The sequence below is a fragment of the Microcaecilia unicolor genome, chromosome 9 (assembly GCF_901765095.1).
Source record: "Microcaecilia unicolor chromosome 9, aMicUni1.1, whole genome shotgun sequence".
NCBI lineage: Eukaryota > Metazoa > Chordata > Amphibia > Gymnophiona > Siphonopidae > Microcaecilia > Microcaecilia unicolor.
Window position 1 is genome coordinate 78,210,416 of NC_044039.1, and position 17,579 is coordinate 78,227,994.

A 17,579-nucleotide genomic window follows, 5' to 3' on the forward strand; every position below is an offset into this window, starting at 1 on the left:
AAAAACACATTTCACTATATTTGTTGTCTCCCTATATTCTACCAACTTCTTTAAATAAATTTCTTGAGAGCCACCTGAAGGATACAAGCACCACTCCCTTTCATTTTTCCTTAATTCTCACTTTAACAATAGTAATTCATCATTAAACCAAGGCACTTTGGGGGAGATTCTATATATGGTGACTGGAAAATTCAGCGGAAATCATTTTGGCCTAAGCATATTCTGTAAGATTTCGTCATGGTATATAGAATATGCTTAGTTGATATCCTAGTGCCTAAAATTACATGCATTCATTTACACCAATGAACATGTGGCACAAATCCCTGTATGTAGATTTGTGCGGACTGGGCCATATTCTGTAACAACACACCTAAATTTGGGAATGGCCCACGAAATGCCCATCTCCCTGCCCATAGCCACGCCCCTTTTGAACTGCACACTTTAGAATTTAGGTGCAGTTCATTACAGCAAACACTTAGGGGCCCTTTTACTGAGGCCAAAAAGTGGCCTGCGCTAGTGGTGTAGGTGTGTGTTTTGGATGTGCGCAGGTCAATTTTTCACCACGCCTAAAAAAAAGGCCTTTTTGTGGCTGAAATTTTATGTGCAGCAAAATTAAAACCAGAACACATCCATTTTTGGCCTGAGACCTTACTGCCACCCATTGACTTAGTGGTAAGCTCTCACACGCTAACCGGGTGGTAGGTCTCAGCGTGTGTAAACTGCCAATTACTGCTGGGTAAGCGCCACGTGGTAGAAAATAGAAAATATTTTCAACCGCGTGTTTTGGACGCATGTCAAAAATGGAATTACCTCCTGGGGCATGCGGTAATTCCAACTTGACATGCATTGGATGCATGTAGGTGCCTATGCCTTAGTAAAAGGGCCCCTTAGCGAGTTATGCGCATAAATTCTGTTGCCAATTAGTGCTCATTATTATTGCTTGTTAAGTGCTGTTAACAACACAGATTGGCTTGTTAAGCCAATTAAGTTACACACATTGTTATGGAATATACTTAGATTTTGGCACAGAACGCTAGGCGTGATATATAGAATCCGGCAGTTTATGACTCCTTACTACCTTTTGTTGCTTCAAAGATGCAATCTCAGTAACAGTATCAGATAATAAAGTATTCCACTTCTTCACATATATATAAATCCACATACGCGACCAGTTTCTCATACATCTGCATGCAGCTATGGAACGCACTACCGAAGGCCATAAAAACAATGCAGGACCTAACCATCTTCTGAAGGCTAATGAAAACAGATCTTTTCAAGAAGGCATACCATAAACATCCATCTTAAATACTAAATAACAACGCTATACACGATCTATACATAACCGATCTTTTACCTCATGACTGATTAACCTCTTTGATACTCATGATCAAGTATTACCACTTCAACCTTATGCTGAATAGGGACTCTCTATAATCGATGACCTAATGTATGTTACAATCCAATTTATTCTCAGAAACTTTCATGCAAAATCATAATTTATTTTTCTTTACCATGTATATATGCACATGGTATATACATATACCATGATCTGTTCCATATATGCCATGTTCCATGTATGTTACCATGTATGTATGCATCTTAATGCAATACCATTTGTAATTCTGTTACCCGGTAATGGCAACTGCCATTACGGCAAATGTAAGTCACATTGAGCCTGCAAATTGGTGGGAAAATGTGGGATACAAATGCTACAAATAAATAAAAATAAATAAATAAAACTCTGCAGAATCACCCTCACTAATATCCAACAACCGTAGATTCTTATCTATTGCTGGAATCGGAGTTAAAATGATTTGTCCTAATTCCAAAGGAAACAAGCCTTCCATTAATAAATTATTAACCAAGACGGTAAGCCATTCTACCAATTCAGATGAAATACCTTTCATTAAGTTTGATGGGCCTATGTCTAACAGACATGATTTATGAGAAAGTTTTGTCAACAGAGAGGTCACTATATCCATTTCCTCAGATGTAAAAAAAGACCAGTCTTTATCTGCTGATAATTCAATCACGTCTTCACTTATTGAATAGTCAATATTAGACATGGAGGGACATTTTTGATATGATGTCTAAGTCTGACTTTGGATGTTTTGTGCTAAAAAAAAATCCAATTAGGAAATATGGCCATTTTCAAAATAGCAAAATGTCTATCTTTTTTTTTTAAATACCGTTTGTAACAAGGTTTTGTGCTCTGTGTGTTTATCTTTTCAGGCCATTAAAAAAAAAAAAACACGAACAAATGAAAAAAAGTAGAAAATCTAGCCATTGGGAGAAGGGACCAACAGTTTTAGTAGACTGGTCCCCAGACATCCCAGGAGAGCAGTGGGGCACCCTAGGGGGCACTGTTGTGGACTTCATATAAATGCTCCCAGGTACTCATCTCACCATTGCTCCCTTATCTTGTCTGCTGGACCCTCAAAAAGTCACCCAAAACCCACTACCCACCTTTTTGATGCTGCTTTTAACTCCTAACCTCTATTCACTTGTTCAGTACCCATATCTGTTTTACCATTCCCACCTTAGTAATTCCCTTATCCCTTATTTGTCCTGTTTGTCTGTCCTGATTAGATTGTAAGCTCTGCCGAGCAGGGACTGTCTCTTCATGTTCAAGTATACAGTACTGTGTATGTCTAGTAGCATTATAAAAATAAGTAGCAGTAGTAGTACTACCCCCAACTGTACACCACTACAATAGCCATTATGGGTGAAGGGAGCACCTATATGTGGGTACAGTGGGTTTCTGGTGAGTTTTGGAGGACTCACAGTTTCCACCACAAGTATAACAAGTAGGGGGAGGTATGGGCCTGAATCCTCCTGTCTACAGTGTACTGCACTGACCACTAGACAATAGCTAGTCATACACACCTGGATTAATTTCAACTGCACAAACAGGAGGACTAGCACATCATTTGTACTCCGAGATTAGCTACATGCACCTTCTTCAATCCTATATGCAATATTTTTCCTTCAAGTTAGTCATCCACTATTATCTATATGCAATATTTTTCCTTCAAGTTAGTCATCCACTATTATCTATCTTAACTCCTTTATCATATCCTATCTTATCTGTCTAGCTCCATGAATCTCATTCACTGTCTATTAAAAGATATTTTAATGCATATTATATTGATGTTGTAAGTATCATGTCTCTAATTATATGAATGTTTTACTATGGTTTACTCAGTAATGTTTATTGGAATGTTTTACTGTGTTGTTTTAATGTGCACTATACTAATGCTGTATCATACTGTTATTATGATTTAATTTTCAACTTGCTGCTTTAATTGTGTATTGTGCTGATTTTTAAAGGTCTTATTATGGTCACACTATCATTGTAATTGTAAATTGCCTATGTCCAGGTCACACTTGCTGTACACTGCTTTGGGTGAATTTCATCAAAAGGCCATAAATAAATCTTAATACATAAATATAAATGAGGTTATTACTAAGAATAATGGTGATAATCATTTATTTCCATATGTCTTCTCCATAGAATCTCAGTTAATGCATGAGATGAAATGGTACACCCAAGGCCTTACAGAGTTGGGGCAAAAATTAAGATTTGAACATGCTACATTCATCAAAATAATTAGCTTTTTCATTGACATACTGACCTTCAGGGTTAACAGGACTGTCTAGAAGCCCTCCACTCAAGAGCAGATCCACAGCAAGACTAGCATTATGGAGCTGTTGAACACAAAGAGAAACAAAAACTCATAAATAAGACCGTTAATTATGACAGCTCTGTGATTTATATATGAAGGCTGTCAGTGCTCGGATTAACTGGCCAGAAAGGACAATATACGCTCTTTCTTCTGAATTCTCATTTCAGTGGTACTAAAATGCAAAAACTGAACCTTCTTATCTAAAGAATATATTACATAGAATGCTGAAATACGCATTTTACCATATGATCTGATAATTTATTAAATGATCTTTGTATTTTATATCTTATTGTAACCCGCTTGGATTCCTTGTTGGCATAAGTGTGACATAAATACCAAAAAATAGAATAGACCAGAATACAGATGTCGAGGTCAGGACATGCTCAATTCTGACAGTATTTTACAAAAGGCTCTGCCGAATGCGGAGCATTTTGTATAATACATATAAAGAACTGCAGGAGTGCATGTGTATTTACCAGCACATACATATGCACAGAACAAGTGATATTAGCTCATCTTTTTCTGTGTACAGGGGGCAATTCTATTACTTGGCACCTCAAGTTAAGCTCCCCGATGCCACACACTGAACGCCAAATCTATCAGAGCATCTGTGCTCCAGGATGCTAGTTTCAGTCAGCATCTGTGCAACTAAAATTAGGCATGACTATCCAGCTTATTTTCAAAAGAGAAAAACGCCTATAGTGCGACCTAAATCGGGAGATAGACGTTTGTCTCGCAAAGGCGGCCAAATCGGTATAATCGAAAGCCGATTTTGGGCGTTTCCAACTGCACTCCATCGCGGAAATGAATAAAGTTGACGGGAGCATGTCAGAGGCGTGGTGGAGGCGGAACTGGGGCGTGGTTATCAGCCGAGGAGAGATGGGCGTCTTTAGCTGATAATCGAAAAAAAAAGGTGTTTTTACCGTGATTTTGGGTCACTTTTTTTGGACCCTTTTTTTTCACGAGCAAGTCCCAAAAAAGTGCCCCAACTGCCCAGACGACCACTGGAGGGAATCGGGGATGACCTCCCCGGACTCCCCCAGTGGTCACTAACCCCCTCCCACCAAAAAAAACCCACTTTAAAAACTTTTTTCCCAGCCTGTATGCCAGCCTCAAATGCCGTACCCACCTCCATGACAGCAGAATGTGTTCGATCCTATCACAGCCTTTCCCTGGGTCAGATGTGGCTCTCAGGTGCAGTATAAGGTCACATCAGCATTGCATTGTGGTGGGTGTAGGGTATTGGGCTCTGTGATTTCATTAGCTTGTGTTACAGTCTCACAATGTTGGTAATTGGTAGGCTCTTCTCCCATGGTGCTTTTCCCCCTGCCTACTAGGTCAGAGTGTGCCCTGTTGTGTTTCCTGTTGTAGTCCATGCGGTAGTGGCCATTTTTGTAAGCCAGTTTTAGTTCCCTTTCCTGTGTTAGCCACGTTAGACAACTTAGTTCTTCCCTTGAATGTGGCTGAATGAGGGCATTGTACAGCATTCTGCCAGTTCTGACCTACTTGCCTCACCATATGCCTGGAACAATCTTCCTTTACCCATACGCCATGCCCCCTCCCTACCCATCTTCAAATCTCTGCTTAAAACTCACCTTTTCAATGCTGCCTTCGGCGCCTAACCGCTCTAGAAATATGAAATGGCCCAATCTATCCACCCTATCAGATTAACTGTTCACTCGTCCTCTAGATTGTTCACTTGTCTTTAGATTGTTCTCTTGTCTTTTAGATTGTAAGCTCTTTGAGCAGGGACTGTCCTTCTATGTTTAAATTGTACAGTGCTGCGTAACCCTAGTAGCGCTTTAGAAATGCTAGTTAGTAGTAGTAATAGTAGTGCTCATCTCAGTACCAGGGAGACTCGTTGCCAGTGGGGCACAACCTCTGATCTGCAGTTATCTGTGAGTAAAGGCGGTAATTCCAATAAAGGACATTTTCGTAGAGATTAGTCTTCAGGTGTCAACTGGTGTGCCAAGGTTATATAGCAGCAACCAGTCCTAGAGGCCTGCGTGTATGCAGGTCCCTGGAGCACTTTTAGTGGGTACCGCAGTGCACTTCAGCCAGGTGGACCCAGGCCCATCCCCCCCCCCCCACCTGTAACACTGTACCCACATGTAGGTGCCCCCTTCACCCCTAAGAGCTATGGTAGTGTTGTACATTTGTGGGTTTTGGGGGAGGGGGGTTGGGTGTTCAGCACCCTTGGTAAGGGAGCTATGCATGTGGGAGATTTTTCTGAAGTCCACCGCACTGACGTAGGGTGCCCAGTTGGTGTCCTGGCATATCAGGGGGGCGAGTGTACTACGAATCGTGGCCCCTCCCACGACCAAATGGCTTGGATTAGGACGTTTTTGAGCTGGGCATTTTTAGTTTCCATTATCGCTAAAAACAAACAAACGCCCAGCTCAAAAACGTCCATTTTTTTCGAAAATACGGTTCGGCCTGCCCCTTCACGGCAGGGGCGTATCTGGAATCCGGCGGTAGGGGGGGCCAGAGCCAGAGAGGGGGGGCACATTTTTGCCTCCCTCCCCCCGCCGCCGCCGCCGCCTCTCTCCACCCCCTCCCCGCCGTCAACCCTCCCCCATTGCTTACTTTTGCTGGCGGGGGGCCCCAACCCCCGTCAGCCGAGGTCCGAACCGCAATCTCCATATTTCATCTTCCTCCGTGGCCATGTGCTTCAAGGAAGTAACGCTGCAGTGCTGATTGGTTGAATCCAGTTCGGCGTCTGACGTCGCAGCGACGTCAGACGCCGAACTGGATTCAACCAATCAGCACTGCAGCGTTACTTCCTTGAAGCACATGGCCACGGAGGAAGACGAAATATGGAGATTGCGGGTCGGACCTCGGCTGGCGGGGGTTGGGGCCCCCCGCCAGCAAAAGTAAGCAGCGGGGGAGGGTTGACGGCGGGGAGGGGGGCCAGGGCGAAATCTGCGGGGGCCCAGGCCCCTGTGGCCCCACGCAGATACGCCCCTGCTTCACGGACCCGTTCTCAGAGATAAACGCCCATGGAGATAGGCGTTTCCGTTCAATTATGCCCCTCCACGTACACTAATGCCAGGTCAATGCCAGGTGTAAATGGGCATGCCTAAATGCACCATGCTATGCGCATAACTGTGTCATCTTCTATGCATGATCTCCATTGGTTGGCAATAAGTCAACATATAAATTTTAAAGTGATTTGTTTAATTTTTAAATCAGTATTTGGATTGAATTCAGAAGAATTAGGAAAACTGCTTGTTATTCCATCTTTTAGTAGAAACTTGGCTTTTGTAAGAACTCTGAAACTGGGTTTTCCTCATTGAAGAGCATTTGTTTTAAGACAATTATTGAAAATTCTTTTCCTTTTTCTGGGGACAAGATTTTGGAATATGTTACCAACTGATCTAAGACACATATCTCAAAATTTCTCTTTTAGGAAAGTTTTAAAAACTTACTTGTTTGATCAATAGTTGGAATTTTGTTAGTTGTTTTTGTTTATGTTTCAATTAATTTTTATTGTTATATTTTCTTGAGATGTTATCTCTTTCTACTGCAGAGTTCTCTTGATGTGTAAACCCCTGTGAATCCTTTTTTGGAAGACGGGTGGTATATAAGACTCCAATAGAATAGAATGTTGGAGACATGCCCATGCTCTGCCCACATGTAAGCCCCCTTGCAGTTAGATGCTAAAGGCACATAAGTGCTACCTTGTAGAATAGTGCACAGTGCATTTGCCCATGTAAGTGCCAATGAAGGTGCCACAAGATGCACGTAATTGCAAATGCCAATTTATAGAATTGCCCTGTAAATGCCAGCACGTACACATGAAAGTAGCAATTTTTCAACTTGCATGTGTAAATGCTGTCACTTACATATGTAGTCAGTCCCATTTTACAAACATATACATCTAAGTGCAGCCAATGAAGTAATGAGGCAGCACTTTTTGGTTTTGTTTTTTTGGAGGCAAAAATAAATAAATTACTACTACTACTACTACTATTTAGCATTTCTATAGCGCTACAAGGCATACGCAGCGCTGTACAAACATAGAAGAAAGACAGTCCCTGCTCAAAGAGCTTACAATCTAATAGACAAAAAATAAATAAAGTAAGCAAATCAAATCAATTAATGTGAACGGGAAGGAAGAGAGGAGGGTAGGTGGAGGCGAGTGGTTACAAGTGGTTACGAGTCAAAAGCAATGTTAAAGAGGTGGGTTTTCAGTCTAGATTTAAAGGTGGCCAAGGATGGGGCAAGACGTAGGGGCTCAGGAAGTTTATTCCAGGCGTAGGGTGCAGCGAGATAGAAGGCGCGAAGTCTGGAGTTGGCAGTAGTGGAGAAGGGAACAGATAAGAAGGATTTATCCATGGAGCGGAGTGCACGGGAAGGGGTGTAGGGAAGGACGAGTGTGGAGAGATACTGGGGAGCAGCAGAGTGAATACATTTATAGGTTAGTAGAAGAAGTTTGAACAGGATGCGAAAACGGATAGGGAGCCAGTGAAGGGTCTTGAGGAGAGGGGTAGTATGAGTAAAGCGACCCTGGCGGAAGATGAGACGGGCAGCAGAGTTTTGAACCGACTGGAGAGGGGAGAGGTGACTAAGTGGGAGGCCAGCAAGAAGCAGATTGCAGTAGTCTAAACGAGAGGTGACAAGGGTGTGGATGAGGGTTTTGGTAGAGTGCTCGGAAAGAAAGGGGCGGATTTTACGGATGTTGTAAAGAAAGAAACGACAGGTCTTGGCGGTCTGCTGGATATGAGCAGAGAAGGAGAGAGAAGAGTCAAAGATGACCCCAAGGTTTCGAGCTGAGGAGACAGGGAGAATGAGAGAGCCATCAACAGAAATAGAAAACGGGGGGAGCGGGGAGGTGGGTTTGGGGGGGAAAATGAGAAGCTCGGTTTTGGTCATATTTAATTTCAGGTGGCGTTGAGACATCCAGGCAGCAATGTCAGACAAGCACGCTGAAACTTTGGTTTGGATGCAAGGTGAGATATCAGGGGTAGAAAGGTAGATTTGGGAGTCATCAGCATAGAGGTGGTAGGAAAAGCCATGGGATGAGATTAATGAACCAAGGGAAGAAGTGTAGACAGAAAAGAGGAGGGGACCAAGAACAGAACCCTGAGGTACACCGACAGGCAGAGGGATAGAAGTAGAAGAGGATCCACCAGAGTGAACACTAAAGGTGCGGAGGGAGAGGTAGGAAGAGAACCAGGAAAGGACAGAGCCCTGGAATCCAAGTGAGGACAGGGTATCGAGAAGTATGCTGTGATCGACAGTGTCAAAAGCAGCGGAAAGATCAAGAAGAATGAGGATGGAATATTGACCTCTGGATTTAGCCAGTAATAGGTCATTGGAGACTTTAGTAAGCGCAGTTTCAGTTGAGTGGAGAGGGCGAAAACCAGATTGTAATGGGTCAAGAATAGCATGTGAGGAGAGAAAATCAAGGCAGCGGCGGTGAACAGCACGCTCAAGTAATTTGGAGAGAAAAGGAAGGAGGGAGATGGGTCGGTAATTAGAGGGACAGGTAGGGTCAAGTGAAGGCTTCTTAAGGTGAGGTGTGACCACAGCATGTTTAAAGGAAGCAGGGACAGTCGCAGTGGAAAGTGAGAGGTTGAGAATGTGACAGATAAAAGGAATAAGAGTAGGAGAGATGGCATTAAGAAGGTGGGTGGGAATGGGATCAGAGGAACAGGTGGTACATTTTGAGGAAGAAAGGAGAAGTGTAGTTTCCTCAATAGTAACTTCAGGAAAGGAGGAAAGGGAATGAGGGGAAGGAGAGAGAGGGGAACGGACTAGTGGAGGGAGAGCTGGTGAGGTAGAGAAAGCAAGGTTTATCTTTTGAACCTTGTTGTGAAAGAATTCAGCAAGGGTCTGAGGAGATAATGAAGGGGGAGTTGGGGGAGGGGGCACCTTGAGGAGAGAGTTCAATGTGGTGAAGAGAAGTCGAGGATTAGAGCCAAGAGAGTTGGTCAGTTGGATATAATAATCCTGTTTGGCACGTAAAAGAGCAGATTGGAAGGAGGTCAGCATGAACTTAAAGTGTAAGAAATCAGCAAGGGCCCGAGATTTCCGCCAGAGGCGTTCGGCGGAGCGGGTACAGGAACGTAGGTAGCGGATATTAGAAGTCAGCCAAGGTTGGGGTTTTGTACGCCTTACAGGGCGGGTCATCAAAGGTGCAAGAGTGTCTAAGGCAGAGGATAGAGTATTGTTGTAAGAAGAAACAGCCTCGTTGACAGACGTGGATGGTGCCACAGTAGAGAGGAGGTTTGAAACATGGGAGGATAGAGATGAAGGGTCAATGTCGTGAAGATTCCTAGATAAATTAGATAGGATAGGACGGGACTGGGAGGGAGGAGATTTAAGTGTGAAAGTTATAAGATGGTGATCAGAGAGGGGAAGATCGGAGGCAAGGAAACTAGAGGGTGAACAGTTGGAGGAGAAGATGAGATCAAGACAGTGACCATTTTGATGAGTGGGGGAGGTGGAGCATAGTTGGAGATTAAAGGACGACGTTAAAGCGAGTAACTTGGAAATATAAGAGTTGGAAGGATCATTAGCAGGAATATTAAAGTCACCAAGGATGAGAGAGGGGGAGGAAGGATCATGGAAGAAGGCAAGCCAGGCATCAAAGTCACTGAGAAAGGATGAAAGGGACTTATCAGGGGGACGATAAATGACCGCTATTCGAAGAGGCAGAGGAGTGAAAAGGCGGATAGAGTGGACTTCAAAGGAGGAAAAACAGTGAGATTGAGGTGGAAGAAGGGGTTGAAATCTGGAGGAGGGAGAGAGAAGTAGTCCAACACCGCCCCCACGGCCAGCAGAGCGAGGAGTATGTGAAAATAGATAACCGCCATGGCACAGGGCTGCGACTGAAGCAGAGTCATCAGGGCAGAGCCAGGTTTCTGTTATGGCGAGCAGATGGAGGTGACGCGAGATAAAGAGGTCCTGGATATAGGGGAGTTTGTTACAGATAGAGCGGGCATTCCATAGGGCGCAAGAGAAGGGCAGAGAAGAGGAGGGGAGTAGAGGAATAGAGATGAGGTTAGAGAGGTCACGGTGAGATCTGTAGAGTTTGGATAATAGTTGGTGAGGAGGGCCAGGATTGGGATTGATGTCACCAGCTGAGAGTAAGAGAAGGAGTAAAAGAGAGCGGAGGAGAGTAGGAGAGGTGTGGCCACGAAGGCGTCGAAGGCGAGAGGTATTTAGGTGGAATGGGGAAGGCAAAATGGAGGGAAGAAAGAGACGGAGATTAAAAGCCAAAAGGGAGGAAGAGGGTAGGAGAGAAGGTGAGGTGATGAAGTCAATGGATGGGAAGTGAGTTCCTGTAGCGGAGAGAGGTAGGGGGTGAGGGAAAAGATTAGGAAGGGACAGAGCTAGGAAGAGAATGTGAATAGGGGCCAGGATTAAGAAGAATTATTCCCTTAATCCCTCGTGTATGAGTACTTTTATAAAATATCTGTGTGCCTCTGAGCGATTCAAAACCCAACAGACTTGCTTCAATTAATGTGTTCTAATCACTGTAAACCACACTGAACCCTCATTGGGGAGACTGCGGTATATAAGCCCTAAATTAAATTAAAATTAAATACATATAACATACCCATGCCATGTCCCTTGAAATTTCTGCATCCTGGTTATATGCATGGGTAAACGGTGGCTTTCTGAAATTGCCATTTACATGTGTTTGCAATCTACAAGTGTAAATGCTTGCAATTTACATGTGATGCTGCTTTTAAAATAGAAGTCTATATATCTCTTGTTGCATTGTTTCTTCTGAAAATAAGATGTTGCATGAGAAGATTCTGTGCTGCTTCTCAGTGATGCTGTTAAGCATTCATGGCTCTTATCCCTGGGAACTCTAAACACTGTGTACATAACATTCCCAAGGTATCTGAGATCCAACATTCTGACTCAGAGCAAAACCCTGGATCTAATCCATGATACACTTGGCCCTATTACTGATAAACTACTGCCAAGAGTATTTCTTGACTACTCACCCTCTGATAATTTGTTTTTGGCTCACATCTAGTTCACGTTGAGCTCACTTTTAACAGAATTAATATATGTGCCAGGCCAGTGGCTCAGTCACAGTGCTGTGTAATAGCCATGCAGTTGTATCAGTTCCCAGATAGGGCCTTCTGCAGCATATTATTATTTATTATTATTGTTACATTTGTATCCCACATTTCCCACCTTATTATTATTATTATTTGTTACATTTGTATCCCACATTTTCCCACCTGGCTGGGAATATTGCAGAATACAGAGGAGAGGGAATCCAAAAGCAGGGAAGCGAAAGCGAAAACAAAAAAGCACATGAAGCATTCAAAATGGAGAGCATCTCAGCTACACTTTATTAGGACAGACCTGACAGGATCCACGTTTCAGCAGCAGAAGAGAGGGTACAAAGGTACACGAGTCCAAGCAACAAATACCACACAACCTGTCTATCGAATAATGTAATTTATATCATCAGCTGTCCTTGTCAGAAGATGTATGTGGGCAAAACCAGCAGGTCCCTGTAGGCACGTATGACAGAGCATCGCTCCCGTATTACCCAGAGGATCCCTGGTGGTCCTCTAGTACAGCATTGTGTCCAGTTCCAGCATGGCAATTGATTGGGTAATCCCCTCGAAATGAGAGGGAGATTCCAACAGGATTTTATTACAAAGAGAACCCCGCTGGATATATCATCTCCAGTCTTTGGAACCTCATGGCCTTAACACCAGTATGCAGTGGGGATGTTACATATGAGCAAACCAGCATTTGCCGCCAAAATTGAGTCAGATCCGGTAACAGCCTTTTCCGGTTTATACAGTACAAATCCAACCACCGCCACAGGAGTACCATCTATGGCGGGATCCATGGTACAGACCACCAGGAAAATGGAAAGACTCCCAAACGCTACTCATGGACTTCATCTCAAACACATGTGTCTCTGCCTCAAACATCCTCATAATAGGAGATATCAACCTACACCTTGAAGACGACACCTCAACAGGCACACAAGAATGCAAAGAATTCTTAAAACTCTGGGACTTACACGCACCTAACACTCAACCAAAACACTAAAAAGGACACACACTAGACATTATTACACACAAATTCGACCCAGACTCTACTCTCCTACTCACAGACACAAAATGGACACCCACACCATGGACAGACCACCATAAAGCATATATCTCCCTCCACTGACGAAAAATACGTACGAACGCAGCCAATAAACAGGAACGAACAACATACACTACGAGAGGAAAAATAGACCCCACAGCATTCTGGCGACAAGTCTACCAAAATGAATGGTCAACAAACACTGACACCATTTAATTCCTCCAAGAATGGGACGACATATGTAAGACAACATTAGACACAATTGCCCCAATCCAAACCAGGACATCACATAGGAAAAAATCAAACCCATGGTTCACCGAGAAGCTGAAAGAACTCAAAACACAAGTCAGAAAGTTAGAACGTGCGTGGAACAAAAAGAAAGATGAACACACATTGAACGCCTGGAAATCACTCCGGAGGACATACAAATATACCATAAAACAGACTAAAAGACTACACTACAAAACAATGATTGGCCCAAACTACAGAGACACACACAAACTCTTCTACCTTGTAAATAAACTGCTGGACACCACACCAGTTACAAACAACAACAAAGATACACCAGGGGTCGACGACCTCGCGAAATACTTCAAGGAGAAAATTATACAATTACGACTCAAAATACCCACCAGCCCTATCGAATACGCCACACTCCTAAACTGCCTAGACCCTGAAGACGGAATATATCCAGCAGACAGGATCTGGACCAAATTCGAATTAATATCAGAAGACTCCATCTCTAAAACACTCATAAACTTCGCCAAATCCCAACGCAAACTAGACATCTGTCCAAACAACCTCATGAAATCAGCTCCTCAACAATTTATAACAGACCTAACAAACCATGTGAACTTCATGCTACAAAATGGACTTTTCCCAAAGGAAAAAGGAAAAATTTTACTCACCCCAATACCCAAAGACACAAAGAAAAACACAAGCGAAATAACTAACTATAGACTAGTAGCATCTATACCACTAATAACCAAAATAACCGAAGGGATGGTAACCAAACAACTCACAAACTATCTCAACAAGTTCTCAATACTACATGATGCCCAATCAGGATTCCGGTCAAACCACAGTACAGAAACAGTACTAATTACCCTGATGACCACATTTAAACAAATGATTGCAACCGGCACCAATATACTCCTCTTACAATTTGACATGTCAAGTGCCTTTGATATGGTCGATCACGAAATATACTCGAATATTTTGGCATAGGAGGCAACATCCTAAACTGGTTCAAAGGATTCCTAACCTCACGCTCATATCAGGTTACATCAAATTCAACCACGTCTGCTACATGGACACCTGAATGTGGAGTACCGCAGGGATCTCCCCTATCGCCAACTATTTTCAACCTAATGATGATTCCCTTGGCAAAACTTCTATCAAACCACAACCTCAACTCCTACATATATGCAGATGATGTAACGATATTTATCCCTTTCAAACAAGACATTAATGAAATCTCCAATGAAATCAACCAAAGTCTACACATCATGAATACCTGGGCAGATGCATTCCAATTGAAACTGAACGCAGAAAAAACTCAATGCCTCATACTTACCTCCCAATACAACACGAAGAAATTTACCGCTATTACCACACCTAAACTAAATCTGCCAATCTCAGAAACTCTAAAACTCCTTGGAGTCACTATCGACCGCCACCTAACACTCGAAACTCACGCGAACAACACAACCAAAAAGATGTTCTACTCCATGTGGAAACTGAAAAGAATAAAACCATTCTTTCCAAGATCTGTCTTCCGCAGCCTAGTGCAATCACTCGTACTCAGTCATCTGGACTACTGCAACTCACTATACGCAGGCTGCAAAGAACAAATACTGAGGAAACTTCAAACAGCCCAGAATACAGCAGCCAGACTCATCTTCGGAAAACCAAAATACGAAAGTGCAAAACCCTTACGTGAGAAACTGCACTGGCTCCCACTCAGGAAACGTATCACCTTTAAAGTATGTACCTTGGTCCACAAGATCATTCATGGTGAGGCCCCTGCATACATGTCTGACTTAATAGACCTGCCACCCAGAAATGCCAAAAGATCATCCCGAACTTTCCTCAATCTCCACTTCCCTAAGTGCAAAGGCATAAAATACAAAGCACTGCATGCCTCAACCTTCTCTTACACAAGCACGAAATTCTGGAATACACTACCACGCAACCTGAAAATGATTTATGAATTAACCCACTTCCGCAAACTATTGAAAACTCACCTCTTCGAGAAAAGCTATGGCAAGAATCAAAACATATGAAGTCCTTACGCACTAACAGAGATAGGGCAATACACTCTCTTCTGATCTCTCTTCCCCTTAATCTCACCACACTTAAAACCCTACCCACAGATGGAACTGTTATACCCTAATGTTCTCTCGCCATTGTTCTATCGCCGATCACTTCCCCATTGTTACATTCTACTGTTCCATTCCCAAACTATGTTTGACTTGACTTGTTTTCCCAAAACATGTATGACTTCGACTGTCTTCCCATAACTCTTCTCAATATAACCCATAACCATATTGTAACTAATGTAATTCCACGACTCACAATGTATTGTAAGCCACACTGAACCCGCAAATAGGTGGGAAAATGTGGGATACAAATGCAATAAATAAATAAATAAATAAATACTAGACACGTAAGTTAAAGCCGTGCACGAGCAAATTATAAGTCCACCGTCCAATATGAACACTGATTGCTTGCTTTTTCTCGACAGGTTTATTTAAAAGGCTCAGGTCCTCTTGACGAAGCCCTAGTGAAACGGGTACCTATTGAGCTCTGAGAAGCCGCCAAAACGAGAACGCCAATACTAAAGCTAAGTGTCAAATTTGGTTCACCATTTATTTATTGATAAGCATATAACATAACTAAAAATATCTAACGAAAAAGTTAAAAAAAGAATTTCATCTGGAGGAAGGTTTTTTGCCTATGATTACAATCAACACAAAAAGGGTAGTCATCTTGCTGTTAATTATTGAGTTTAACCCTGAGTGGTATTATGTGGCTTTTTCTCCCCCCCCCCCCCCCCCCCCCCCCCCCCCCCCCTCAATTGAGACGTGTTTGGACTAACGGTGTCTATTTACGTTTTTCAATTATCCCAGAAATAAGTAGTGGATTTTCCCCAAGTCCATTTTAATAATGATCTATGGACTTCCTTTAGGAAGCTGTCCAAACCTTTTTTTAACCCTGCTAAGCTAACCGCCTCTACCACATTCTCTGGCAACAAATTCTGGAATTACATTGTCTCTGATTTGATTTAAATGTACTACTTTGTAGCTTCATTAAATGCTCCCTAGTCCTAGTATTTTTGGAAAGAGTAAACATACGCTTCACGTCTACCCTTTCCACTCCACTCATTATTTTATAGACCTCTATAATTTCTCCCCTCAGCCGTCTTTTCTCCAAGCTGAAAAGCCCTAGCCACTTTAGCCTTTCCTTATATGGAAATCGTCCCATCCCCTTCATCATTTTTGTCGCCATTCTCTGCACCTTTTCTAAGTCCACTATATCTTTTTTGAGATGCGGTGACCAGAATTGAACACAATATTCGAGGTGCGGTCGCACCATGGAGCAATAGAAAGGCATTATAACGTTGTCATATTTGTTTTCCATTCCTTTCTTAATAATACCTAACATTCTATTTGCTTTCTTAGCCGCCACAGCACACTGAGCAGAAGGTTTGTGTTTCAAACTGGTTTATTGATATCTGTGAATCTGAAAACTAGATTTCGATTTCAAACTGCCAGCAAGTATTAGAAATCTTTCTTTTGCCAAGTTTCTGAGTTCCTTCCTTCCCCCACCCCATCTATCTCAGTTCACCTGGTTTTTTTTTTTCTGCAGCCATTTTAAAAGCACAAGTGTATTTTCTGTGGAGAGCTGTGTTGCTGGTCTCTGGCTGGGAGAAACTCAGATAAGATTTGTGCTGGCTATATTTGTGGCTTTTTCTACCCTAGAACTGTGGTTTTTTTGCACATCTCTACCTACTATCCTTGTCCTCCCCTTGTCCCAATCAGCTTTGTAGAAAAGAGGCTTAATACAGGCCTAAGATAGGTTTTACAGCAAACGCATTCCACAAGTTTAGGTTTATACCCACCCCAAGACTGACACTTCCTAAATCCCTATTCTAACTATACTACTTATCACAACTTAACTCCACCCGAATTACAACTGTCTCAAATTGCTGAGGAGTAAAGTTAATCTTGTACACTGTCAAGCCTCATCATAAAACACCTATTCATACCCATTCAACAAATCAAGATGACTTTTATTCTCTGTAATAATTGTGGAGCTTTAGTTTCAAGGCCAATCATCTGTAAACTTAAGGCTTGTCCTATCTGTATTCAGCTCGCTAGTTTAAAACAAGAGGTCAGTAAATTAAAGCAGGAATTAGATGCACTTAAAGCAACTTCTAAGACTGCACAAAATCAAACCAAATTCACACCACTGCCTCAAAGGATAAAACCTCCTAAGAATAGATGGTTCACAGTAGGCTCAGGCAGACTTCGTCATGTGACACAGAGGCATACACCCTCACAAGTGTTACCCCTACAGAATTCTTTTGCTCCATTAGAGCTCTGTGAGGTTCCTAAAAAATAGAACTGAGCCAGAAGAAACAGCAAAAGCAAAAGAAATTAAGGTGGAACAAAAAGATATGGAGGGACCCAAAGACAGAAAACACACCAAAATATCAAATGTTGAAACACATACCAGGAAATGGAAATGTAAATGGAAAGTGATGACCACAAATGCTCGCAGTCTTGGCAACAAAGTTCATGACCTTCA

The 17,579-nt window shown here is 42.6% G+C and overlaps 1 protein-coding gene across 2 annotated transcripts in view; it reads right to left on the reverse strand.

The window, feature by feature from the left end:
- PARVG (parvin gamma) overlaps positions 1-17,579 on the reverse strand; it is a 263,533-nt gene that overhangs the window by 56,478 nt on the left and 189,476 nt on the right. For both annotated transcript variants that reach the window (XM_030215420.1, XM_030215419.1), the window contains exon 12: positions 3,636-3,708. In XM_030215420.1, coding sequence (XP_030071280.1) covers positions 3,636-3,708 — 73 coding nt within the window. The remainder of the gene's footprint in view (positions 1-3,635; positions 3,709-17,579) is intronic.